This window comes from Setaria italica, chromosome I (genome assembly GCF_000263155.2).
Source record: "Setaria italica strain Yugu1 chromosome I, Setaria_italica_v2.0, whole genome shotgun sequence".
Classification (NCBI taxonomy): Eukaryota; Viridiplantae; Streptophyta; class Magnoliopsida; order Poales; family Poaceae; genus Setaria; species Setaria italica.
The window spans coordinates 34905226-34931806 of record NC_028450.1 but is presented as its reverse complement, the minus strand read 5'-3'; the positions used below and the strand labels follow the sequence as shown (position 1 = coordinate 34931806).

Here is a 26581-nt window from a genome sequence, read left to right as displayed (position 1 = left end):
CAATACCATTGTCAACAACATGGATAAATTAGGCTTAATAGATTCGTCTCGCCGCTTAGATTCGTCTTATGTAATGGGTTTTGTAAATAGTTTACGTTTAATACTCCTAATTAGTATCTAAACATTCGATGTGACGGGTGCTAAAGTTTAGCAAGTGGAAGAAAACAGGCCCTAAAACAGCTAGCGATAGGGAGCAACATCATCAGATCGACCGAGCAGAAGTACTCTGAGCAATGTAATGCCCCTGCTGGTACGTTCTCGGTACGTGCCATGCTGCCGCCATAACATCTTGCGCCTGGGAATTTATGAACTCCATCAGACACGTATCAACCTTGTGGGACCCTTTGCTTTCACTGCACTTATGGCTCATCGAATGAAGAATTACTAGCAAATCTAGAAGAAAAGGTCTCTTGGATTGATTAGATTCCATATTCTAGGCTGGTGCACAACCTGTTGCTCCTTTTTTCCCTAAAAAGAAATGCTGATCTTGGCTATTATAAATATTCTTGGTATTGATAAATGCAAGAGACCATATTACTAAATTAAAAAAAAATCAGATTTAAAAAACACACTGAATTAATACGTAGTACATCTGTTGACAACCAATGTTTTGATAATTTTGCATTGACTAAACAATCTGCTTGCAATCGTTAAAGATGATTTGGAGGCATGTTGGAATTTGACCTGGAATTATCTAGCCATTTCCTAATTCCCTTGCACATGCATAGAGTGGTTGTTGGGGGTAGGAGCGTCGTGCGGCTACAAATAACAATAGGCCGGTAAAACTTTGTACTGGCTATACTGAGCAGTGAGCACGGTCCATTAAATTAGTGCATACAATAATATTTACACAGAAAACTATCTCTACAACATCACGTACGTACGGATAATGTCACGATCGATTAAACAGGAATTAATAGGAGTGGAAATATTTAATTTCTAGCATCCAGCACAGCGAGATATGCTGTTGCCTGATCGATTAATTGCCTCACATGCACGTTGACGGGCATACGCAAATGCTAATGCGTGGTGCAAGCATTTGCATGAGATTGCATAAATTAATACGGCTCGTATAGTGTATCTGCAAAGCGCGTCGGCAGGATTTATTGGTGATCTGTAATACTCCAGTGGAAGTCGTTGAACATGCCATGTTTCATTCTATTAATTAATCAATCCTATAGCATATCTGTTTTGAGGGATTTTTCCTCCGAGGAATGATAAGGAGATCCTTTTATTTTCGGGAAAAATTAATGATAAAATTAATGAACAGGAGATCTAACATTCGCTGGTGAAAATAAAAAAAGATTATACGACGAGCATCTGCCTGCCTAGCACAGTGACCTCTGCTCTATCTCATTCCACTGCAAAATTGGGGGTTCACAAGAACTTTGCCATCTTTCTAATATTCTGTTTTATTGTTACTGACAAGATGTTGTGGCAAATTTTTTTTTTACCCAATGTCTTTTTCAGAAAAAATGCCTGAAACTTTACAAATGAATAGATTTGTCATGAAACATACCTTATTAGTATTGTACACTTTTAAAAAAAGGGGCGATCGACCAGAGTTGCTACTGGTGGGATTTGATCGATCACTTGGCATCTCAACATAGAATGGGCCAGAGTCGTGTCTGGAACATTATGCTCCCAACATGATGGATAACCTCATGCTGTTCCAACGACATTTCCGGGGCAAAGGCGTAGTCGCGTAGATGTGCACGCGAGATGGGATGAGCCATACTGCCATGGCCGGCGCGCGCACACAAAGTTGATGCAGATCTGAATGCACGGCTGCGAGGCGGCAATGGCTGCGGCCTCTCGTATCGTAAAGCCAAACAGTAGGAGTTGGTGGAACTGTACCCAGCACGGGGCAAGAGGATTTAACCGCCCAACCTCTGCGCGTCCTTGCACTGATCGCTCGGGATTCAATCGTACACAGCAGCCATTAGATTTTAACCAAGCATATGCAACTGCTTGCTTGGATCTGATGACTGATGCTGATTTCTAGAAGTAGAATAATGACCTTTTTTTTGACCCCCTGAGAAGTTGTATGCTGCTTGCTGACCATGTGTCAACTTAACAGACCTGTAATTCTGATGTTACTGCATAATTATAAGCACTCTATCTCACTAGGCTTATGTTGAGAGTCAGCATAGGTCCATATGGAAAAAAACATGCGTACACACATTTGATGTGCCCCAGCCCCCAAGATTTGTAGTCTTGTGCCTTGTCCCTTGTGCAGAAAACTCAAAATGCTTTGACGCATAGCACAACCTGGGCCCGAGAGGCTGGATAAGCTAGCTGCATAAGTTACGGAGCTAGAGATACCTTGAGACACACTACAACCTTGTTCTTTGTCCTCCTGGGAGACCTTCCAAAGCAGCAAGCCGCAACGCCACCCATCACATCGCCGATTCGCCGTGGCCTGGAGCATGAGAACAAACAAAGCTAGATTAGTGCGTGTGGGCCTTGTTTAATGCTATAATCCATGGGGCATTGGAACCGGGAGGGAGTTCAGGAATATTGTAGTGTCCGCGAGCGTGCTAGGCTCTTCGAGATGATTAAACTACGGGCAACATGGCAACGCAAGGCTTGCTGGTTCTACAGCTTCTTCTTCTCATGCGTGTTGCCGGCAGGGCAGGGCAGTGCAGGGGGCCTAGGGATCCGGGACCGAGGTGTTGTGTGAGGCACCGTCATTTTTCTTTGACATGATCGAGAGTGGCAATTTTTTCTTGTTTATGATGTCATTAACGGTCAAATTTGTTGCTAATACCGATGGTTCGTACTGGCTCTGGATCGAGTGCGTGGTTCCATTTGGAATCTGTTCTTGAGATGTGAAATGCCGTTAGCTCCTACCAGTAGTGGCTAGCAGTACTTGGCACTATCTTGTAGTAAAAGTGAACTCTTTTTAACAGTTAGATCGCACTTGGACTTGCTGAACTACTGTCCTCCGGTTCTACTACACATTTGCACTTTTCTGAACTAATGATCACATCTATACTTTTATAAGTAGCCGAAAAAGTGCAAAAGATGATTCCTTGTTCTTTTCTGTTATTATGGACCAGAAGAAAGCGCTATCTTGCAATAGATGGCATGTGGATTTTTATTTTTTTAGAAAAATGGCGACTAATGCTAAGGCTGCAGCTTCACACGGCATGCCTGCATTGCATCTTCTTGGATACCTCATGCCGTCATGCTATTTGAGACATGAGAAGCCTGGGAAGCAGGCGGCTGTTTGGTGCTCAATTTGTGTTCTTGTCCCTTCCATGCCTCATGATTCACAAGATCCTCCTGTCTTTCCCCGCCTCTTTGTCTCTCGCAGCTCATTCGCTCATCCCAGATGCCATGGCATGATGAGCATCAGCAGCAAGTTGCAGTTGCCTGCTCCATGACCTTTTGGTCTTTGAACGATCTCCCAGGGATATGATGTCATGATGGAAGTCGTCAAGAACAACCGAACTGTCTATATGATACTCGGACAATACCGAACAGTCTTTTCCTTTTTTTTACCCCAGTTTCATCCAATGGAGCAGAAAAGGGTCTGAAACTGAACCCTGCCGGAGTCTTTCATCCGGCTGAATGCTGCTCTCCAGGCGCGTGTTCAGTCTACCTGCCGTGAAGCTGTTTGAGCCATTGACAAGCGCGTGTTTACTTGCCACCCTGAACGTCATCATCGGATCAAATTCTTGACTAGCAACGTAAATCTTATCCTATAACCGACGTGGTAACAGCTTCATGGAAGGTGATCTGCTGACGTGCAAGGCAAGTGCAGCCGGCCAACGACTCTTGGTTAGTCAATTGCTTGATCCGCGTCCGGAGTAACACCTGGTGTGAGTAAAACAACACGTGATGTTACTTTCCTGAAGGATTAAACAAAATTACAGTAGTAATCGCGACTCTGGATCGAGGTTTTACCAGCTACTACAATATTGTCAGTACTGGTTGCTTGGAAAGGGCAGATGCAAATCCAGGTGAAGTGACGCGGCTTCTCTCATGTGACCTAATTCCCCGTGACATCACCGGTTGCCGAGCACCAGATGCTGCCACAGAACCAGGAGCTTTCAGGCGTTTGGACCCATACGGAAAATCCAGGAACCGTGGTTGACTGGTGACTGCAGGCTGCAACTTGGTTCGATGATTCTGCTTTAACAAGTAGCCTGTCCATGCACGCTACATGTGTGTGTGTGAGAGAGATGTTTGTGAAGGTAAACGAGTCAAACATGTCTGCGAGACTGCAGGTTGTTGTTCACCAAGAACGTGCACATCCTAATCCGGGACGGTGGAAAGAGGAAAGCAGGTGTCCGTGCGCCTTTTTCAGTTTTTGGACAACTGGAAAAAGGCAGAGATGTTGGTAGTAAGTTCGTAGGTGATCGGCGTTTTACGTGGGCTTGGGATCAGGGCAAAAAGGGGTCAGCGTTCCACTTTGGCTTTTGTTTGTCGAGCTCTTTGTTTTTTGTGTGTTTTGTGCCGTGGATGCCAAGTCTAAGCGAAGCTTGTGTGAGAATTCTGTTGGATGCGTAGAATCAGCATCGCAGTTGCCAGTAGAAGACGGTTCCCTGTGACATATGCGGTGAAGTTAGAAAGTAAGAATTAATTCGAATTCTAAGACTTTTGTATGCGAATCCTGTGGAATGTGATCCGCAATTACTTTAGGGTAATATATAAAATTCGTGCGTCTGGCTGTTAGGCGTTGGACAAGTTGATAATTTTTTGAATATATATATTTGTACTAGACATCCGTCACAAAGATCAGAGTGGCGCAGCGGAAGCGTGGTGGGCCCATAACCCACAGGTCCCAGGATCGAAACCTGGCTCTGATAATTTCCAGTGGGCTCTTTTTATCTTTTTTTTCTGCGTCTCTCTCTGTTTGTTTTCTTTTTCGCTATTGTTTCACACATCCTCCGTCTAACAAGGTACTGTACGTGAGACCGTGACAGACAGAAGGGGTGTAACCACGCATCTTTTTCTGGTAAGAGCAAAAGTTTTAACAGACTTGAGCGCATCTGGATTCTGGAGTTCTGATTTCTGAATCGCTGCGATAGTGTAATCGCTTCGACTTGCTCTACCCTCAATCTAGGCCGGGTGATCTGATCTCTTGATTCGTCGAGATGTACCGGAGGATCTGGAGCCATAGATGCAGCCGAACTTGCGATAGTAGCTCTGGATCAGCAGACGTGCAGCTCTGGCAACTGGCATTCTGCAAAGGTGGCGTTGGCAAACTACTAGTAGCAAATGGAAGTTGTCAGCTGAGCAGAGAACACGATAGCAGCCGGCGTCGACTCGCTTGCAATACTTGCGAGTCCGACAGCTCGGCGTCCATGGACCATGGTCCCAGAAAGGCGTTTTGCAAACACAATCAGGATTCAGGATGCACTGATCAAGCATCCATGTCCATGTCACGAATGCAAGAGGCACGCAACACCACGACAAAGAGATCATACATCCAATTATTCTTTTCTTCCTATGAAATTGAATCATTGATACATCATACACTCAATTACTCAAGATGTAACTGCAAAAAGAAGGGAATAGAAGAACCAACCTATGGCATGGACTGATACAAACAGCTGTTACAGAAAGTATCATTTACACCATGACACGATCACACATCTCCAAAAAACTTCACATCATGGCATGATCACCACATATCCAAAAAACATTACATCATGGCACGATCACCACATCTCCAAAATTTCTCACGAACAATGACTTCAGAAACTATAAGAAAAGGCCGTCCCAGTCGTGACAATGTTGTTCAATGCATCATTCCAGGCAGTATGTCATCGCAGTTAGTCTCAACCCAAGAAAGACAAGTGAATGCTTCTATTGATCGCTGGTTATATATCATGTATGTCTGACTATATATACGAGCTGCCACAACCAGGAGTACATCATTCCAACACCACAATAGAATGACACCATAATGAGAGGTAGGAAGGGGAGTCTATCACCTAATACAAGATGGTGAAATACTTGAGACCACAGTTCTATAGCTGCAATTCCCAAAAGATAGCTTAAACCAATCCATCCAATGAAGCTATTCTTCTTCACTGTACTGCCTGACCGATTTACTTTCTTTCCTTCCTGGTCAGAGTTTGCAGCAAAATGGGACGTAAAACCTACCCACATGAGGGCAGCATAGGTCAACAGCAGCATCACCTTTATCAGGTACTCTTGGTTCTCAAACAGCAGCGGGAACAGAGAGTAGCATGAAACTGCAGACAATTTGTTTAAGCAAACAGTCAGTGTTTGAATTGCCTGCTAGACAGGTTTATCACATTTCTGACATCTCAATCACTATATTAGTATATTACTAGAAAAAAGAAACATAATATGGGAACTATTGCATATACTGAGGCAGGCAATATGGAAAAAGAATCTTTTTTTTTCTTCGTGGAAAGAAAAGGTACCCAGGAACATTGTTTCAGCTTTTCATGAAAAGTTGCAAGTGAAAGTGCGGAACCGAGTAAATATTGGAGCATAACCAAGAGTAAAACATACCTATGGACAGAAAAAAGTAATGCCTGGCATCGTGCAAGTTATCCATGGCAATTAGGGCAAGCGGAATGGTGAAATGAAGTGATGCTTTCTCATGTACATGCCATCCAAACATAAATCCACATGTGCAAGCATATGAGACCCATCTAATAATATGCTTTGGTTGGGGATTAGAGAATGCTTTGACAAGACAAGGAGTCATGGCAAGAATGACCATTAAGAATGTAGTAATTGGAGTGACCTGCAATCCATTAAGTTCAAAGATATGAAAACTCTCGTTTCATTGGAACAAACAAAAAGAACAGATGGAATGGATGGTTGAGAGAACCTTGGGAAGAACAGCGAAAGGAGATGAATCACCAACAAGCCCCCCGGTAAATGAAGCTTCAGGTATGGCAATATTGAAGCCTAATCTTCTAAGAAGAAATGCAAGGATCTTGTCAAATATTATATAGAATACCCAAAAGTTTGGGGCCCAGTAAGCATGGCATAGGCCTCGACCAAAGGGAAACAATCGGCTAAAGAGTTGTTGAATCTGCAAAAGTATTAGTGCAGTAAGAATTGTAGTCATGTTGAAAGCAATACCACATTTATACATGTGAAACATATTGATATGATTGTCCACAACAGCAAAGGCATATATTATTACAGTGTTGTATTATAATGAATGCCCTTGAAGCCAAACAAAAAATAAAGCGTGATAGACAGAAGGGTGTATACTGCTAAAGGCTAGCACTAATCTTCCAACAAAGTTCAATTTATCCAGCCCCTTGTGTTGAAGAGTGCAGAGTTCTGAAAATTTATAATCTACAAGACTCCAAAAGCTTTCATTTGGCACATGGCACTAATGGCACAATGGTAAATCTTGTATGGAAACACTATTTAGCTCAGGGGTTGCAGACAGACCAAGGTTCACAACATGGTCTTACTAAGAAAAACTTCACAGCTAAATTAGGGGATTTAACGCAAGCTTAAACATGCATCATAAGAAATTTGGTAAAACTGCTACATAGTGCATTATTACTACCTTATAAGCCTTCTCTACAGATTCAACTTTGAATTAACTCCAGGAAAATTGCAGATGTTACAGAAAATGTCTGTATTACAAGGAATGCCATCATGAAGCCAAATTGAGAATAACACAGATATATATTGCAAAGTGGAGCACCAAAATCCTGATGACGTTAAAGAGTGTTTAAGAGTGCAGAGTTCTAAACATTCAAATATCCTAGCATGATAATTCAAGAACTCATTTGGCAAAACAATTAATAATAGAACAAAAATGCAGAATTTGCATGATGGGTAGCTGTACGGGAACATCATTTTAACTTAGAGCTTGCAGACAGAACAAAGAATCAGCATTAATCTTATTAAATAAAACTCGACAGCAATCATCACAACTAAAACCAATGTTAACTGTTAGGGGGACCTTGCTGGAGTTCCTATCATAAGAAATTCGATAAAACAGGTACATGGTAAGGTACTCAATTTTAAACCTTTTCTACCAGATTCAATATCAAATTAAGTTATTAACTGAAGTAACTGCATCAACTCTTCATAAGCCACCTTTCCTACTCTCATCAGAAACTAGAGGTTTAATAATAATCAGTGTATGGAGACAACAAAGATGCCGGCAAGTTGTTCAATCAAAACTGAATCAAGCAAGCAAGCTCACTTACCTGTCCATAGTACACGAAGGGTGCAAATGCTGCGGCAAAAACAGCAGCCACTCCAGCACCCATCAACACCAGCCTTCCTAACCCCTTCACGACACCTCGGCCACAGCAATAATGTCGGAACAAATACATAAAGTACACCGGCGCAGCGACGAGGAACAGGTGCTTCGAGCACAGCAACGAAGCGAACACCATTCCCCCGGCAAGATCCCACCCCTGCTCGAGAAAGTACAGCGATAGCAGCAGCAGCCCCATGAGGAATCCATTGTACTGGAAGTGGACGTGGTCGACGGCGAGCAGCGCCGGCGACCACAGGACGAGTGCGAGAGCGAGGAACGGCCGCTGCCTCCGACGCGCGTCCCTCGCCAGTAAGAGGACGGACCCGAGGAGGAGGAGATCGGAGAAAGCGACGGTGAGGCGGAGGTAGAGGAGGTGCGCGAAGGGCGGGGAGTCGGGCACGGGGACCGAGACGAGGGTGGCGTCGACGAGCGGCGCGGGGAGGGAGAGGAGGCGGGAGAAGTAGGCGAAGAAGGGCGGGTAGTCGAGCGTCCACTGGGAGGAGGTGTCGGTGTACCACTGCCGCGCGGGGAGCGCGTGCGTGAGGGCGAGCCAGTAGCGGTGGACGTCGAAGTCGGTGGAGCGGTAGGTGGGGACCAGGAGGAGCTTGACGCAGGTCGCGACGGCGAAGGCCCAGGCCGCCGCCGCCGCCGCCGCCGCCGCCGGCGGCGAGGTGCTGGCGGCCATCTGGGCGCCGCGGGTGTGGTTCGGGTTGGAGATCTGGGGACGGGAGTGGTGGGGTTGCGTCCTACTACGGGGGTCTTGGGGTTTGTTGGGCCGCTACAGAACGGGCCCAGTTTTCGTGCCGTGACGTGATGCCGTCGGCGGGCGCATTTTGGGTCGGCGGCGCGGGAGTTCTGTGCCGGGCACGGAGACGGAGACGACGCTGTTGCCGAGGCCGAGGAGAGCGGGGCCGTCGCCACTCGCCAGCCGGGCGTTGCTCCCCCGGCTCGGTGGCGCTGCAATGGCATCTGAGGTCCGGCAGGGGAATTGCAAGGACCAAGGAAGGACGTGGCGCGGAGCACGCACGACCGTGTGGGAAGGAAGGTGCGCACGGTAGCGTTGGGCTGTAGCCCGTTAAGGAGCCCAATCGCGATCTGGGCTCAGGATTGGGCTTCCAACACAGAGCCTCTTTCTCTAGAACTTTTTTTATTTTTTATTTTAGCATTTTGCAAAAATATATCGTCGGATGGAAAAATTACAAAACTAAGCTATTGTCGCCGGCGGGAGGTCCTTGCCACCGGCCCAGGCGGCGGTTGGGTCGGTGGAAGACCTTACCACCGGCTGGGTGCATCCCTCTGCACCACACTTTCAAAAAATCATAATTAATTTATATTAACTCGGATGGAGATAAATTTTATATGAAACTTGTAGATCTCGCGCGATCTACAACTTTGTAGTTAAAACTTTGTTCATTTAATGTCATATTGGTGCTTAAATAATCGATACAAGTTTCAGATCTGAAATTCAATTTTTAGATCTGAAATTGCGCAGCACACTTTCAAAAAATGATAACTAACTCATACGAGCTCAGATAGAAATAAGATTTATATGAAAATTATAGATCTCGACGAGATTTACAACTTTGTAGTTTAAACTGTTTTCATTTGGTGCCATTTTATTGCTGAAATAATCGATACAAGTTTCAGATCTAAAAATTGAATTTTAGATCTGAAACTTGTGTCGATTATTTAAGCACCAATATGACATCAAATGAAAAAAGTTTAACTATAAAGTTGTAGATCTCGTCGAGATCTACAAGTTTCATATAAAGTTTATCTCCATCCGAGTTGATATGAATTAGTTATAATTTTTTGAAAATATGGTGTGGAGGGGTGTACCCCTTTCGCCGCCTGGGCCGGCGGTAAGGCCCTTCCGCCGGCCCAGCCGGTGACAATAATCTAGTTTTGCAATTTTTTCATCCGACTACATATTTTTACAAAATGCTAAAATAAAAAATAAAAAAATAAAAAAAGTTCCTTTCTCTAAGTTGTGGCCTTTGTTTTGCATCGCAATAGGCTCAGTCCGGCGGGCCGTGTTTGATCTAACAGCCTCAACCGCTGCCACAGCTTCTGATTGAATTCCCCCAGTCCCGCGCGCGCGACTTCTTTCCTCGGCTGCTTCCCGCTAACAGGCGATTCTCCCCCAACTCTGCCAATCCCAAACCGAAGAGAAGCGACCCCCCAAAACGAAGACGAATAAACATGAATCGACTCATGACCATGTTGTATGCTTGGATTCACGCTCAGACTTGCTGAATTTCATGCGGTTTCGGTGCATGGTGTTCATTGTTCAGACATTCAGAGTTTCAGACTATTTTCGTTTTTTTGTTCTTAGGCGATTTTGGCCAAAATAAAAAGCCATCCCTGACAAATTCGATCTTTCTTGTTGCTCTATTCGGTCGGGAAGACGATGGGGAAAGAAAGGAAATGGCAAGGCAAAATTCAGATAATGTACTCTGGATTTCTTCAGCTACATTGCTCAATCGTCCGACACATTTTTACACAAGTACTTTGATTTACTGGAGATTTTTTTGAAACGAGCCAGCCGGAGAGCTGCTGCTATATTAAAAGAGAGGATAAGCCTGACGGTCTGTATATAAACGTACTATACAAGCTGTACACCCGCATCCCCAAAACGGGGAGGCAGAACTCCGCTATGATAACTAGTACAAAACGGACGCCTAACCTGAGAGAAAGTCCCCCAAGTGTTTAGCTCCCGCAGCAACCCACATCGCAGCTTAGTTCTTGATGCCGTCGGTTATCCGGGTAACCGTCTTGTCTTTGTGTTAGAAGACCCTCCGATTTCTTTCTAGCCAGATCTCCCAAAGAATGAGGATAATGAGGGCCCGCAACCCTTTCCCCCGTTCCCCCGAGCCACCGGGCTAGCCAGTCCAAATTAGCCGTGTGAAACTGTAATCGGCGAAAAGGTGATACCCTGTCTCCTGCATCGTGCTACAATGGGCGCAGGTTGGGTTATTGGTCCATCCCCGACGCTGGAGTCTGTCCGCTGTCCAAATTCTATCTTGCACGGCCAACCAGCTGAAGAATTTGCACTTTGGTGGCTCCCATGTTTTTCATATTAGATTCTCGAGATTAGTTTGTCATGGATCCTATGAATTGTACTCTGTATGCCGATTGTGTGCTATACTTCCCATTCGACGTGAATTTCCATGTAATGGTGTCCGAGATACCTGGTGTAAGGTGCAGGCGGTTGGTCTCAACCCATAGTCGGTAGTACTCAGTGAAATATGTGGCAGTAAATCCTTGATGAAGAAGGTTTAAATCTCTTATCCACATGCGATTTGTGACTGCATCATATAGTGTCCTGTTCTTCCTTCTGGAGATATGGTATAGATTTGGCGCAATGTCCCTTGGCCTTTGTCCACTTACCCAGCCGATGTCCCAGAAGGACGTCTTGTTGCCGTCTTCCACTATGATCTTGGTTGCCGTCGCAAAGAGTTTGCAGTCCGTTTGGGAGCAAGGGATGTCCTGGCTATCCCAGGAACGTCCTTCATTTATCCAGTCCTGCTAGAGCCACCGTAACCGCAAGGCCCTGGAGAATTTTTTGAGGTGTAACACACCTAGCCCTCCTCACCTCCTAAGCCTTGCAGACCACGTCCAATTCACTTTGGATTTGCCGTCTGTGAGCGGCTCCGTCCCCGCCCATAGGAATTTCCTTCGCTTAGCATGGATAATCTTCAGTATCTCTTTGGGCGCTTTGAGGGCCAACAGTAAGTAAACAGGCTGAGCAGTTAGTACCGTTTGACCAAAGTGAGTCTCCCAACTGTCGTCATGTTTCTACCACTCCAACTGTTTAACTTGAGCACAACCTTGTCTGATAAGGGTTGGAAATCTACAGCCTTCAGTCGTAGTGTGGATAGTGGTAGCCTAAGGTATTTGATCAGGAAGGTTCCCCTCCTCGCCGGTAGATTTTCCAGTACCACGTTCAATTGCACGCCTTCGCAATAGATGGGGACGATAGTCGATTTGCGGAAGTTTGTTTTGAGACCTGTTGATTCCCCGAAATTTTCCAAGATGTTAGTTAGTGCATCAATTTCCTCTATTTTTGGTGCAATGAATAATGCCGCATCGTCCGCGTACATCGAAATATGGCATGAGGGCGCCTTTCCGTGTAGTCTGGTTAGGATGTTCATATCTATTGCTAATTGCAGGATTCTTTGTAGAGGATCGATCGCTATAACGAATAGCAGCGGTGATAATGGGTCGCCTTGCCTCAAACCACGGCCATATTTTATTGGTGGGTCGGGACGCCATCTAGGAGGACGCGTGAGGAAGAAGTAGATAGAATGGCCGCAGTCCAATCGCACCAGCGAGCGGGGAATCCCAAGTGACACGGAAGTAGGAGAAGGTAGTCCCATCGTATGGAGTCGAAGGCTTTAGTGATGTTCAATTTGAGGAAAATAGCCGGCACTTTGTTTCTACGATATCTTCTTGCCATACTTCGCACTGTCATAAAGTTGTCACGGATACTCTGCGTCTTAATGAACGCGCTTTGGTATTTGGAGACAGTTGCGTTCATGTGGGGTGCAATCTCAGTGACATAGCCTTCGTGATGATCTTGATGAACGAGTGAATAAGGCTTATAGGCCTGAAGTCCTGAATTTACTGGAGCTTGATGCAGATTCTTCAGGCGATCAGCGCATCATCGAACGGCTTGAGCCACTCTTCTCCGTCGATGTACGAGGCGTCGAGGAATGGGCGAACTTGCGAGTCGTCGACGCTCCGGGCATAGGCCACCCTGCCCGCCACGTTCGCGCCATCTCCGAGACATCCATGCTCGCCGTAGAAGACGGTTATGAGAATTCATGCACAAACAAGTTAGAACTGTCAATGTGGAGTTGCAATTGACTTGAAAAAAGAGAATTTCTAGAAAAAGAGTGAAAACGAGAACCTGTTTCTTCTCTCATCGCCCCAGTTGTCCCATCCCGCTGATGCCACGATGCCCGGCATGTAGGTATACGCGAAGACGACGCGAGAGTAGGCTTGCCACGCCCTTCCGAGCAGGATCCAGCCTGTTCCTTGGATTGTGCAGCCGATGAAGGAAAACCCGGTGTTGTTCTCTGGAAATTGGCGAGCCTGTGCGGTGATTGCGCCATTGATGGAGTGCTGGCCTTGGGGCAATTCTTCCGCGACGCTGTTGAGCGTGGAGTTCTGAAAAATTAAACAGGTTAGCACCTCAGAATGCTCCGGTTATTGAGATAGCAAAGCAGCGTGATAATCACCTCGTATAAGGATCGTCCATCCCCGAAAATGAAGTCAACGCTTCCTTCGATGAAGCACTCTTTGAAGTAGTGTCGGTGCTGTTCGTCAAGAAGAGTGTCTTGAGCGCCGAAGAAGCCGCAGCCGCTGAAAGCTGCCTTGTCACCGCTGATCCTTATGGCAACCGCTTGTGCACCTTCAGTTCCAGGTTTCGGAGCTGGTGCTGCATTATGATGAAAAAAATCAGAGAGAGAACATCATGCCTGCAACGTATGCTGAAGGAAAAAAAAAGAAAAACATCAAATGGCAGCACGAAAGATTACCTTGAAGCTTATGTTCTTTGCAACGAAGCCTGGTGCATCGATATGGACAGATGCGCTATTGCGAGTGCCTTTTGCAAAGTTCGCCGTGTCGTTCCACACGATCGTGGTGGCCTTCATGCCTTGGACCTGGAACGTGACGTTGGGCTTCTTCAGTGTCACCTTCTCCCTGAAAAGCAGAAACGCACGATGATCAGCGAATTTCACATCACATCAGTGCTGTACTGTGCACTTACACGTAGATGCCGGCGTTGATCCACACGATGGTCCTCTTCTGGCTGTTGTCGGGAACAGCGTCGACAGCTGCCTGCACTGTTGTGTAGTTGCAGCAGCCGCTCTTGTCGACGCAGAAGACCGCCGTGGAGCTCGTCTCGGGCGGCGGGAAGCTTGGTGGGAGGAGACACGCCGTGCTGGCTGATGGCGAGAGCTGGCAGAGGAGGAGCACGAGTGCAGCAGCTACGCCTGCACGGATCATCTTGACTCTTGAGGTGCTTTTGTGAAGTTTTGATCAGAAAATCTCCAAGGTTTGAGAGATGAGTTGCTAAGCTGAAGAAGCCTGGAGATGATGCGCAGGACTCCAGGTCCTTTTATACTGAGAAATTGAGATTGGATTTGAATTTTCAGATAAGCAACACGGCAGAGTACAGCATTGCAAAAACGAAAATTCCATTTTCATTTGTTCCTTTTTTGCTTCTTGTCACGTTCAATCTCACCGACCTGCATCTACATTGAGAGAGCTCGCATTGCAACAATGGCTACTGCATGACATTTCCAAGCTCAGCTTACCATTTTGATCGTTGGACGGCTCAGCGCGTGATCACATTTTCGATTTGGGAGTTCGAGATAAGCAACGCGCTTGCTGCAGTGCTTGCAATTTGCAAAATCCATTTTCGTTCCTAGACTGCATTTTGGTTCCTGTCAAGGTCACCGCCCAAGATGAATTCAGAAAGCCCGATCGACAAGTCATCTTAATTTTGAAAATGGCAAGGTAAGGAGTAGGAGGCATGTGGCGCCATGCCGCGTGAACGCGCTCCCTTTTTCACATTTTAATCTTAGATTTTGTTTTGTTTTGTTGTTAGTAGCAGCTACCAAAATGCTCGTGCATCGTGGCAACAAATTCTCACGATGGGCCTACTAGTAGTAATTTACATGTGAAACAACAAAGAGGCATCGGCCCATTTCACTATATCAGCAAAAATCACGATCGCCACATGCAAGCCCTTGGATTAAGTAACATCGACAGCTGAATTTGATTCCCTGTTGGTTTTGGCTGCAATTGGTTCCCTAAACAAAAGTCACACTTTTGCATTTGCTGGCGTCGTATATTTTTATTATATTTTGTGTGAAACAAACTTTTTACAAACTGTTTTAAAAAGTAAAACTGCTGCTAGTGAACAATCGACGCCTGCTAGTTGTTACAACAGTATGAAAGTTTCGTTGATACACAGTGTGCCCGTGGTCCGTCCCCGGCGTGGACTGGTGATCATCACCAGCGTCGTCTGCCAGTCGCCGTTCCGCGCGTCCTGGCTGGGCACCGGCACCATGCCACGCCTGTGGTCTTCAGTTCGTTGACGGGCGGTGGTGCTGGTAGCCTGGCTGTCCGTGTACGCCGCTGCTAGGATCCGTACGTCGCTGCAGAGGAAGCAGCGGATGACGAGGATCACTACTGCAAAATACCAGGAGTTAGTCCGAGAGGCTTGGCCATGAGAGATTTTTGCTGCACGCTTGCACTGTCACTGAACACCGCTAGGCGCTAAGATAAGAACAGAAGAGTGGACTCGTTACTTGGCTAGGACTTGGAGGCAGCAATAAGAGGATGGAGATTGGTTGACCTCTGCGCTCTGCGGCTGCCCCTGTCACGCACTCTGACCCATCGTCCACTTCGATCCTGCGTCGCGGAACTGCATCAAGAGAATGGCAGCGCTTGGGGCTGGGGCGACGAGGCTTCCCGCGTCCGTGGCCAGCGGGCTCGCCGTTGAGCCCGACGCCCCGACCTCCGCCGTGGCGCCATCACGCTCGCACGGTCCGATCCAGGTCTCCGCCCCTCCGCCGTGGCGCCATCCAGCTCCCGCGCGGCCGCGCCTGCCAGGCGAGGAGCTACGTGGCGGACGAGCAATGATCTGGGCCGTGTGGGTCGGATCAAACGGCCGCCAGACACCCACCCTTGGCGTGGTCGGTATTTCAAGTACCGTAGTCCACCCCTGATCATCGCCTCCGTTACCGCGCGTGCCTTGCTGCGTTCCGGACGCCGCTTGCTCCCCTCCCTTCCGTCCAGGAAGCATCCAATCGCGCTCTGATATGCCCGCGCGCACCATCGCCGTTGCCCAGATGCATGCGCAACCGGCAAACGAGGCCTCCAAGGGCGAGTTCGCCGTCGCGGTCGTCGGCGAGCGCGGGGCCGACCGCGCGCGCACCACTCAGGCAGGGAGAGGTTTGTACCGCGCAGGGAGCGAGTCCGGTGCAGCCGTACAGGTCCGACTCGGTCGCGGCACCAACTTCCAGTTCGACGTACTAAATCTCGTTCTCAAAAGCCACCGCGGCGTGGCTCCGTCCATCGAGCTCGACGGTACGTGTTTTCGATCGCGGGATGGGCATGATGGGCTCCTCCACCGAGGGCAGCTCGCTCGCGACGCCGACGGTAGGCGAGAGCAAGGTGGCCTGCCGCGGCGGCGGCTGCGTCGAGTTCGGCGCCACGGTGTTCACGGTGACGGAGGGCTACGAGATGGCCGAGGTCCTCGAGGGCGGCGCGCTGCGCGTTCTGGGCAGCGAGAGCTTCTTCGACGCGAGTACGTGTACGCGGAAGCACTTCGTGGACGTGCCGGGGAAAACCGAGGCCATGCTCCTCTTGATGTCCGTGCTCGAGGAGCATCGCCGCATCGTCGGCATCCAGAGGCTTTTTTAGTTTCATGCACGTGCGAGTCCGACGCGAGACGATCCTGTCAAAGCGAATGACACGATATAGGTAGACAAACCCTCGATGTAATCTGATTGATCCATGATATTTGATTGACGGAGACTACTAATGAAAGGTTGACGGCCGGCACGGTGACTTTTTCTTTCCTCCAAAACACACAACAATTACACAGAACTTCATATACGGGCGTGCACTCATCCTCATAAACGCATTATACTCAAACATGACTACATGAGTATACGTGCTAAGAAACAAATGTTGGTCGTGGCTTGAATCCAATGGCAGCCATGGGCAAAGAAGTTTATTTGGAGACTGGTACAAGCTTCTTTCAATTTATCTCCTCCTTTAAACGTTAACCACATGTTTACCGATTGGTTACAAGGGGTAGACAGGAAAATTAAGTATCAAGCCTTGGTGGGGGCATGTTCCATGTGTTGGGCAATTTGGATCATCAGACACAAGTTTTTTTTTTTCATTTATGCAGGTAGTGCTCAGAGGAATGCATTGGTGCCATTATTGGGCGCTACTGCAAAAGGAAGGAGAAAGACCCATATAAACTGGGGGTGTCGTGTGATTGAGACTGCGGTCATGGAAATTTTTGCCTCAAACGGCTGGTGTTATGGATACCCTGTGTTAAAATTTAACAAGTGTTAAAGTTTTAACACTCTCAAATAGAGTGCTAAAGTTTAACACATTGGGGTGTTTGGATGATGTGTTAAACTTTAACACCTTTGGTGGGAAATGACTCCATTGCCCCCTCATTTATGGCCGGCGGAGAGAGAGGGAGGAGAGAGAAGGGGTAACCTGGGAAAAAGTGGAGAGGGGGACCACTTTTAACACCTTTAACAAGTTTTAACACCCCCTCCATGTGTTTATGAAAAATAGGGTGTTAAACTTTAACACTCCACTTTTAACACAAGTGTTTGGATAGGAAAGTGTTAAAAAGTGTTAAAAGTGGGGTGTTAAACTTTAACACCCCCTTCCCAAACAGGGCCTTAGTAATAGACTACCTTTTATTTGACATAAGCATGATGTATGTCATGATTGTCTTCTTGAGTTCTTTCACTTTCATTTGGACCATGATCTTGTTTCATTATTTGCAATAATGGACAGCTGTATGTATCAATCGATGGCGGGCACGAGCATGGTTTTCTGCTAGTGGTGGGCGTAGGTGTGGTATTTTGCTCGAACCTGTATCCGTATGGATTTTACCCGTTGTTATTTCTGCTTGTTTGTAATAATGGACATCTATATGCAGAGGTTTTTTCTTTTAAAAAAAATGGTCTTCGACGCGAGCTACGCGGCGGGAGCGGGAACGCCGGAGCCGGGACTAATACTACTTTTTTCTTTTTGAGGGAAGCGCCAGCCGTTGCGTTCTATGGGCCTTACTGACACAACTAGGCCTCTTAAAGCCCCCGTCCGGTCTAGTAAACAAAATAGGCCCACAAGGTTCCTCCGCGGTCCACCGCGCGCACGCATGCGGCCTCTCTAAACATCTTGCTTCATGATTGTTGACCAACGGACCTCTCGCTCGACCCATAAAAAGGTTTCCGCTTTTAGATGAACCGGCCAACATTGAGCCATGCTCTATTTCGTTTTTTAAAGGCAATTCAGAAACGCCAGGCATACGTTGGAGTTCGAAGAAAGACCTTACACGGAGTAAAAATGGGCCGGCTCATGCTTCCAAAATGCATAATAAAATTTTCAAACTTGCTAATCAGTTCATGTGTGGTCCAAATCTAAAGTACCCATATTAAACTATGTACGTAGCACACTAACTGTGTATTGACGTGGACCTGACATGTGAGGCTCACCTATCTTCTTCCTCTCTCGCCTAAATCTCCCACCGGCAGGCAGGGAGGTGAGTTTATTAAATGGACTAATTAATTTTTCAAGATATTAAATTTAAAACAAAGTAATTATCTTGTACTAAACGTGATATTAGGAAGAAATATATTTTATCGGAGAGGATAAAAAAGTCAAACTAATCAAATCGCTTCCGAAATATTAGAATGCGAGCACATGAGAAGCAATTCATTTGTCATGACTCAAAGGATTTTCGCTTTAAATGAGACCGTTGACACTGATGTACTTTGCGTCCTTCATAATTGGTGAGCGGTGATATTGTTTGACGATTTTCATGTTGGTGAATCGGGATAGAAATATTTTATCAACACCTAAATCGATTACCCCATCAGGAAGGGGATTAATCGCAAATATATATGGTAGTATATAATATATCCAATGTAACGCTGATAGCAATATTATTGATTTATCCCTACCTCCCTTCTCAAGGCCCCGCTCCTCTTCCATGAATCTCACGGTACGGTGATCTGTTGGGATATGCAAAGGACCTGGCAAACCCACTATGAGCTCATCATCCATGGTGCAACCCATAGCCATAATACTCCTGGCTGTAGCCATCGCTACCGGCCTCGCCGTCGGCAGCTCGTCCATCATCAACGCGACGTGCGCGGCGCTCAAGCCCCTGCAGCCCTACGACTACTGCGTGGGCGTGCTCTCCGCCGACCCGGTCGCCGCCGCTGCCACGGACGTCCGCGGGGTGGCGGCGGCCGCGGTGAACATCACCACGGTCAAGGCCGCGTCCACGCTGCGCGTCATCAGCTACCTCGTCGACGAGCTCACCACCTGCCGCAGGTACTACACCAACATGGTGAAGTCGCTGGTGGACGTCCTCATCGACTTCGACGCTGGGCGATTCAAGAATGCATCGCTCGAGATATCGGCCAATGCCACCGGTGTGCCGATGGACTGCGATATACTGTTGTTTGAGGGGAACGCCCATAAGGATCCAATTACACAGGAGAATGGTGAGAACGACCTCCTGGCCCGCCTAGCAAGTGCCATCATAGATCTGCTGATAAGTAAGCACGTCTAGCCGATCATGGGTCGTAAGGTGTAGGAGGATCTAGCTCAAAACTTTATGATGTTTCTTTGTACAGTGCTTGACTTGAAATGTACTATTGAAGAGAAAAAAAATGATGTTTCAATCTTTGTGGTGTGTTCATCCAGCGGTTTGGGTGTCCAAATTATCCTCAGTACTGCCTTAAAACGTGTGCTGGTAGAGTTAACACTACTAGAGAAGTAAGCATTCATCCATGATGTTAGTACCGGAAGGTTTTTATTTAGTACTAAGGCGCCGAATCAGTACCAAGCTTAAATTTTGGAAAAAGTCTATGTAACCCCAACGTATTGGGTGTAGACTTCATAACCTGCTCAACTATAAAACCATGTATTATAACTTTGAAGTATGTAAAACCATGCAGATGACCCCTAAGTGGTTTTCTATAGCTGTTTTGCCATCATGGAACGCCACTTTGACCTGATCAGCCACGCTGGCACGCAGGCCAACCTGTAACCCTTCATTTTTTTTAATTTTACCCCTTCTCCTCTCTGTTCATCACTTCCTCTACTTTCTTCCTCCACCGACGAGCACCCTGCCACCCTGTCATCTCCTGTTGCACGCTTCGATGGTGTCGAGCTCGTGTTGTGCCCGCGCTAGCGCCACCACATGGCGCGCAAGTGCCCTCCCCCGAGGGAAGCGGCTTGGTCCTTGGACAAGTGAAGCTTCTTGCATCACCCACCGGCGGCGCCGCCCTGCTATCCTAGTCGTGCTGCCGGCCCTTAGGGTGTGGTCGCCCTCTAGCTTGCTGCTCCTCTCGTTGTAGCTTCCCCTCCGCATCTCCCTGTCTTGCTCTTGTTTTGGCGTTGTAAAGCTCGATTCAGGTGGCGGGGAGCTCAAGCCCGGCAATGAGAAGCTCAATCTGGGCCATGGCCTGCTCGAGGGCTAAGGGCAAAACTCGATTCTAGTGGCTAGGACCTCAATTCAGGCGATGGGGATCTGAACTGCAGCGCTAAGAAACTCGATTTGGATGATGGAGTTCTCGATTCCAGCATTGGGAAGCTTGATTTATTAGGTGGCAGGCCAAGGAGAACGTTGCTAGCTTCAACCTGAGTATCGCACCCGACCACTTCGTCTGGCTGCGGTGACTTGCTCCCAGTCGCAGACATGGCGACTCAGTTGCCGGACATTCTCGTCCTAGCTGAACTCGAGCAACAAGCTGGAGCTCCCGATGGCTTGAATTTGAGCAAAGATGTGTTGACGACTTTCAATGTCATTTAACTGTATTTTCAAGCATATTCTTATACTCACCCGTCATTTGGCACCTGAAATAACTTCACATTTGCATGTGTTATGTTTTGGATCATATTATAAAATCACAGCAAATACGATATAAATGAAGGATTTTCTACAAGTTGGACTTGGGCTCAGACTTTGGATATTGGAAGGTTCAAACACGAACATGGAACTCCAGGCCCGCAGGAGGAGCTAAAACTTGCAAGGGCCATATCTTCCTCATCCGAACTCCGATTGGGGTGAATTTATAGGGAAAATTGCATGACTTGACAAGATCTACAACTTTTGTATGAAGCGCTTAAGCATTGGGGGCCAATAGAGGGTGTGCCGATCGACCCAGAGGGTCCAGGTTGATCTGGCCCGTTTCTGGCCACGATCGTCGCGCCCTTTCACTAGGAGGAAGTCCTAGACGTTCCTAGGGTTATTTTCCAAAAAATTAGCTTCGAAGGCATGCCAATCAACGCCCCAACTATAAATACCAAGGACTTTCAACAAGGAGGGGGATCCCGATGAGTTTAGACCTAGCCACCGCTGCCACAAGACAAGAAATAGAGATTAGATGTGATCAGAAGCTTCATCGTTGAAGGGGACCTCCATAGGAGGGAGAAAATGCCTATGCCGATTGGCCAAGGGTGCCCCAGGCCGATCGGCGTGAGACCCTCGTGCCTCCCATCATCTTTGTCTTCGATCAGGGTGTTCTCCGGTGCTCCTTACCCCCTTTTTGTGTCATCATGTGTAAGATCATGGGGTAAAGCCTCTGTTCATCCCTAAGGTTGATATGATCCTTGATATGTAATTGCTACATATTTTTTATGCCCTTTAGTGCATCATGGTCTATGTCGTTGCAATGCTTTGTTTACATATATGAGCTCTTGTTGTGTACAATATATGTTGTTAGTAGAGTTTCTAGTAATCGTGGTGATTAGCTTAACTTTGCGGATGCTTCCATATAGTGTATGTGTGTGAGCAAGGTGGTTGAGTATCCCTGTGTAGTGACAGTATGCGGAAAAGGCCGAGCGAGCACGTAACCGCTATGATAGCTAGTGAGGGCAGCACCCATCTGTGTAGTAGATGCATATTCTTGTAAACCTAGATATTAGGGAGGGAACGCTTATATCTATCTCTATCTCCTATCTTATGTTAACCTTTGCTGTATTGCCTAAATCTCTGCTATTAGTTTAAGTTTGTCTCTCTACACAATATATACACTCAGTAGTCCACCTGTTCCACGGATTGATAAATCTTGGGGAATACTCTAAGGGAAAAGCTACAACTGATCCGTGTGCTCGTGATTCACGAATTGATACGCTAACTACAGTCAACAAGAGGTAAAAAATGAGTAGATTGGGTAGAGGCTGTTGAGGGAGATCGATTTTAACTGGGCCGGCAAAGATCGCTAGAAACGTCGAATTTTTCCAGCGGCTATTGCTTGGTCTGTTGTTTCTGTGCGGGAGGGGGAAGAACTCAAGGAAGATGATGACCGGTTGGGTGGGTGGAGAGAGAGTTTTTATTGTATTATTCATTCTTAGGTGGGACCCACGTTTCAGCCTGACCACATCAGCCTTACCGTCCACCTAAGCTCACCAACATGGCAAAACCACCGTACAAAACCACCATGAGGGGTTATTTGAATGGTTTTTCAAAGGTAGGGGGATAAAATACCTTGTTTTGTAGTTAGGTGAGGGGTTATGTATACTTTTCCCCCAATTTTTCAGTCCTCGGAGGTCTTTTTAGTACCGGATTACAACACCACCCGTGTGGTGTTGTGATTCGATACTGAAGCCACGGAGACTTTTAGTACCGAGCAATAACACCACCAGGGGCTAAAGGTACATTTTAGTACAGGGTGGTGTTATTGCCCGGTACTAAAAGTCTCTATCACATGTGTTGTGTAGGTTAGAAGGTAAGGAACGTTCACGCATGGCTTGAGATCGTGGGTCATGAACCGCGCACGCACACATTATGCTTGAAATTCGCATGATTTGTGACGATACACGTGTGTGGGAGCCTTCCGGCTGCTCAGAAATATTTTTGCTTCCCGACTGCTAAAAAAAATTTTCTTTATTTTTTTTCATGCAAAGTTATTTAGTATCGGTTTGTAACACCAACCAGTACTAAATAGTCCCTTTAGTACCGGTTGAATAAACGATACCAGTCGGGCACCCGGTAGTAAAGGGTTCCCGACCGGTACCAGAGGTCGAACGTCCATCAGCTTAATCTGACGCCTCTACATGCAAAGTAATCTCATACTTGTAGTAGTACAGCAGCTCTACATGCATCATGCAGACATGCTCACATGCATGCCTAAATCATAGTCGGGCACAACACCTGAGTTAATAGGTTAAAGAAGTTCAATCTTGGTTTGAAATGGTGTATGCTAGTTCACAATCTCAACAGAAATTCGAATACAATTTTTTTTATTCTGATAATTTGGAAATTAGTAATTTTATTAGTTGTGTATGACATGCAAGGACTCTTTATTTAGCTATTTAGCTTCCCAAACCGTATAGAAATCAATTATTTTCCTTTTTAAATTCTAAATCTATGTATTTAAAAATATTCGAAATGGGCTCTTTAGGTTAATCTAGAACGTTAGAAGATCAACGATGCATATTTTTTTCTCTTCTATTTATTAACGTGGTAATTTTCTAGATCCTCTTGTCACACCACTCCAATCCTTTGGTTGCAAATTATTTTTATGTGTTTTGTTTGAGTATTTCAAAACAATATAATTAGGTTAGTGTCAGAAAATAGTTTCATAATAAGATACTATCTTGCTCATGTGTTTCGAATATGCGTTTTAAGACCTGCTGATAATTTAATAACACGATTTGACCCCAAATTTTACCAGCTAGAGCATGCGATTACTCTAGTTCAAAATACTCATCGTTTTAGGACATCGAGGCATTCTATGAAGTGAAACTTTGATTGATAATTTCTATAAAAATCTGATATTTGAAAGAAATAATTTTGAAAGTACCTTTTTTATGGTGAACCTAGTTATATATATACCCTGCATTAACAATCTACCTAATGTTTTTAATATGTTCACCGTCAATTTAAATAATCTGACTGGCAAGAATAGTGACATGTATTTTCTTTATTCGAGGAAGTCAAGAAAAAAACACAAATGTATCAAATCGCTAGCAAAATATCAGAATGGTAGTCTACATGAAAAGCAATTGATTTGCCGGGACTCAAAAGGATTTTCGCTAGCGATGCATCTAGCTGTTCTACTGCTTCCTAATTAGTGAGCGGTGTCATTATTTGACAATTTTCATGTTCGTGAATCGGGATAGGAATCATGTATTCAACACCTAAATCGATTCTTCCATCGGTATAGTATATCCAATTTAATGCCAATTATAATATTATTGCTCTACCTCAACTTTCCTTCTCAAGACCCCTTCTCTTCCAAAAATTAAATCTGACGGGACGATCTGTGGCCGATGGTCGATGCAAAGAACCTGCAGGCATACATCGCGCACTATGAGCTCATCATCCATGATGAAACCCATAGCCATAATACTCCTCGCCGTAGCCATCGCTCCCGCCCTCGCCGTCGGCAGCTCGTCCGTCATCAACGCGACGTGCGCGGCGCTCAAACCCCTGCAGCCCTACGACTACTGCGTGGGCGTGCTCTCCGCCGACCCGGCCGCCGCTGCCGCCACGGACGTCCGCGGGGTGGCGGCGGCCGCGGTGAACATCACCGCGGTCAAGGTCGCGTCCACGCTGCGCGTCATCAGCTACCTCGTCGACGAGCTCACCACCTGCCGCGGGTACTACACTAACATGCTGCAGTCTCTGGCGGACGCCCGCGTCGACTTCGGCGCTGGACGGTTCGAGAACGCGTCGTTCGGGATATCGGCCAATGCCTCCGCTCGGCCGATGGACTGCGATATACTGCTGTTTGAGGGGAACGCCCATAAGGATCCGTTCACCAAGGAGAACGGGGAGAACGACAGCTTGGTCCGCCTAGCAGGTGCCATCATAGATCTGCTGACGAGTAAGTAAGCGTTTAAGCGATCATGGGTCTCAAGGGGCAGGAGGATCTAGATCATGAGAATTCATGATTCTTGAAATGTATTGGAGAGAAAAAAAAGATGATGCTTGGATAATTGAATAAAGTTTTCATGCAGCAGAGATGCCCAGGTAGCGTTGGTCTTAACACAATTCCAGGGGTGACTTATGGACATTGTCCTTGGCCGGAAAGTTGTTGTGAACCTATAAACTACATGGACAGTTGTCTGCTTCATTCGTTCTATTTCTTAGCATCTGTTCTACTGATGTTCTCGAAAATAAGATTGTACATCACGATGTGAATAAAGTCTGAAGATAAAAAATGGTTCATGAACTGAATGAGTGAAATCTTGGGCTCTTCTTGGGCCGTTGATATTTTTTTGGGCTGTGTGTCAGAGCGTTTTCTCTTCTCGCGACGAAGAGAGAGAATGAGAGATCCATAGCCCACTTCTGGGCCGGTGCCGAGTCCCATCTTGCTCGCAAGATCAGCAGGCGGCGGCGTTCGACGCCGCGGCGACCGGCGACTGCGAGACGCGCAGCGCGCTCCTCGCCTCCACCTTTGACTTAACCACCAGGCCGGACGTTCAAGTTCCTCAATCCTCAGGCACTCTACGGCGCTGATCACCGAGCCGGCCGTCACGCAAGCCATTTGAGGCGGACATCCCCGCAGGCTGATCGCCGACGCCGTCTCGTCTTCGTGCGCGAATTCGCCGTCGCGGGCGTGCGCTTCTGCCGCAAGTGCCGCGTCTGTACTCTGCGGATCCGTACAGTATGCTGGTATGCAAACTTTGCAAAGCGCTAAATACATCCCGTGTGTATTTCTCTAGTGGCTTAACAGCTTAAGTTACGGGCGATTTATTACCACATACATCTTATCATAGAGAAGTACTCCCTCCATTTCAAATTGTAGGTCATTTTGGCTTTTCTAGATGTATAGATATTACTATGCATATCTATGCACCTAGAAAAGTCAAAACGACATACAATTTAGAACGGAGGGAGTATTTGGTATTTCTTTATTTCAATCTCTCATTTTTTTAACGAAACTTCTTGATTTTAGTCTTGTACTACATGCTTGAATATAAAATTGAGCAAAGCCAGGCTGAAACTTGAATCACAGATTGCATTTGGAATGTAGAACTTTGATCTGAACTGAGCTGTGCCATTTCGATGCCCCCAGGTTACAGTGGTTACCACTCCATGTTACATATTGGCACCTGGTCCTCAATTTGTGCCTCTGCAATTCTGGATCATTCTAATTGGAAACTTCATTGCGTCCAGGTATATTTGTTTGGCCACACATGTTTTTTTTGGGTGCAAACTCGCACTTGATCTAGGTACAAATTGAATGGGTAATATTCTGTGCATTGTGTTTTCGTCTAATGCATGGTTGGTTGGTAGTCTTCCATCGGCAAATTTGTTTGGATTTGGTTGGCAAAGGAGACTTCGCCAAGCTTTTATTGAGAAAGATTTACTGGTGGTGGGCCTGGTGGCCAGCCAAATTGACATATGGGAGCAAGTGCCAAGTGATGAAGGCGACATGATATTTCTTTAGTAACATCATACACATCTGCAAGGATTCTGCACTCAAGTGTTTATCTCATTCAGTTGTGTCACGGGTATTTTAGATTGCTATTACTTGTAATAGGTGATTGCATCGCATCAGGAAAACTATCTCGAATATCTTATTGGAACAATGATGCCGACGTGTGATTAGA

General features: G+C 46.5%; 4 protein-coding genes, 1 long non-coding RNA gene and 1 other non-coding gene across 6 annotated transcripts; 4 read left to right on the top strand and 2 right to left on the bottom strand.

Annotated features, from left to right (window-relative positions):
* The first annotated feature begins 4745 nt into the window (after nt 1–4745).
* Nucleotides 4746–4817, top strand: TRNAM-CAU. Its single transcript has one exon. It is a non-coding gene; the product is annotated as a tRNA-Met (tRNA).
* Nucleotides 4818–5435: 618 nt separating this feature from the next.
* LOC101774641 (probable dolichyl pyrophosphate Glc1Man9GlcNAc2 alpha-1,3-glucosyltransferase) lies at nt 5436–9199 on the bottom strand. Its single transcript, XM_004953433.3, has 5 exons — nt 9122–9199; nt 8175–9008; nt 6824–7030; nt 6499–6736; nt 5436–6212 (listed from the first exon to the last, which is right to left on the bottom strand). Exons 1-5 carry the CDS (start codon nt 9197–9199, stop codon nt 5842–5844), a joined length of 1728 nt encoding a protein of 575 aa, XP_004953490.2. The 3' UTR covers nt 5436–5841.
* A 3678-nt stretch (nt 9200–12877) lies between these two features.
* LOC101768189 (probable pectinesterase 8) lies at nt 12878–14245 on the bottom strand. The gene is given in 4 exon segments (XM_022828753.1): nt 12878–13402; nt 13474–13680; nt 13774–13939; nt 14007–14245. Coding segments are annotated over 4 exon segments (1137 nt in total).
* Nucleotides 14246–19052: 4807 nt separating this feature from the next.
* On the top strand, nt 19053–20496 carry LOC101767778 (putative invertase inhibitor). The gene is made up of 2 exons (XM_004955100.2): nt 19053–19569; nt 20432–20496. Exons 1-2 carry the CDS (start codon nt 19053–19055, stop codon nt 20494–20496), a joined length of 582 nt encoding a protein of 193 aa, XP_004955157.2.
* A 3836-nt stretch (nt 20497–24332) lies between these two features.
* Nucleotides 24333–24857, top strand: LOC101767376 (putative invertase inhibitor). Its single transcript, XM_004955099.2, has one exon. It carries the CDS (start codon nt 24333–24335, stop codon nt 24855–24857), a length of 525 nt encoding a protein of 174 aa, XP_004955156.2.
* Nucleotides 24858–25358: 501 nt separating this feature from the next.
* Nucleotides 25359–26581, top strand: LOC111256954. Its single transcript, XR_002677243.1, has 3 exons — nt 25359–25640; nt 26044–26144; nt 26265–26581. It is a non-coding gene; the product is annotated as an uncharacterized LOC111256954 (long non-coding RNA).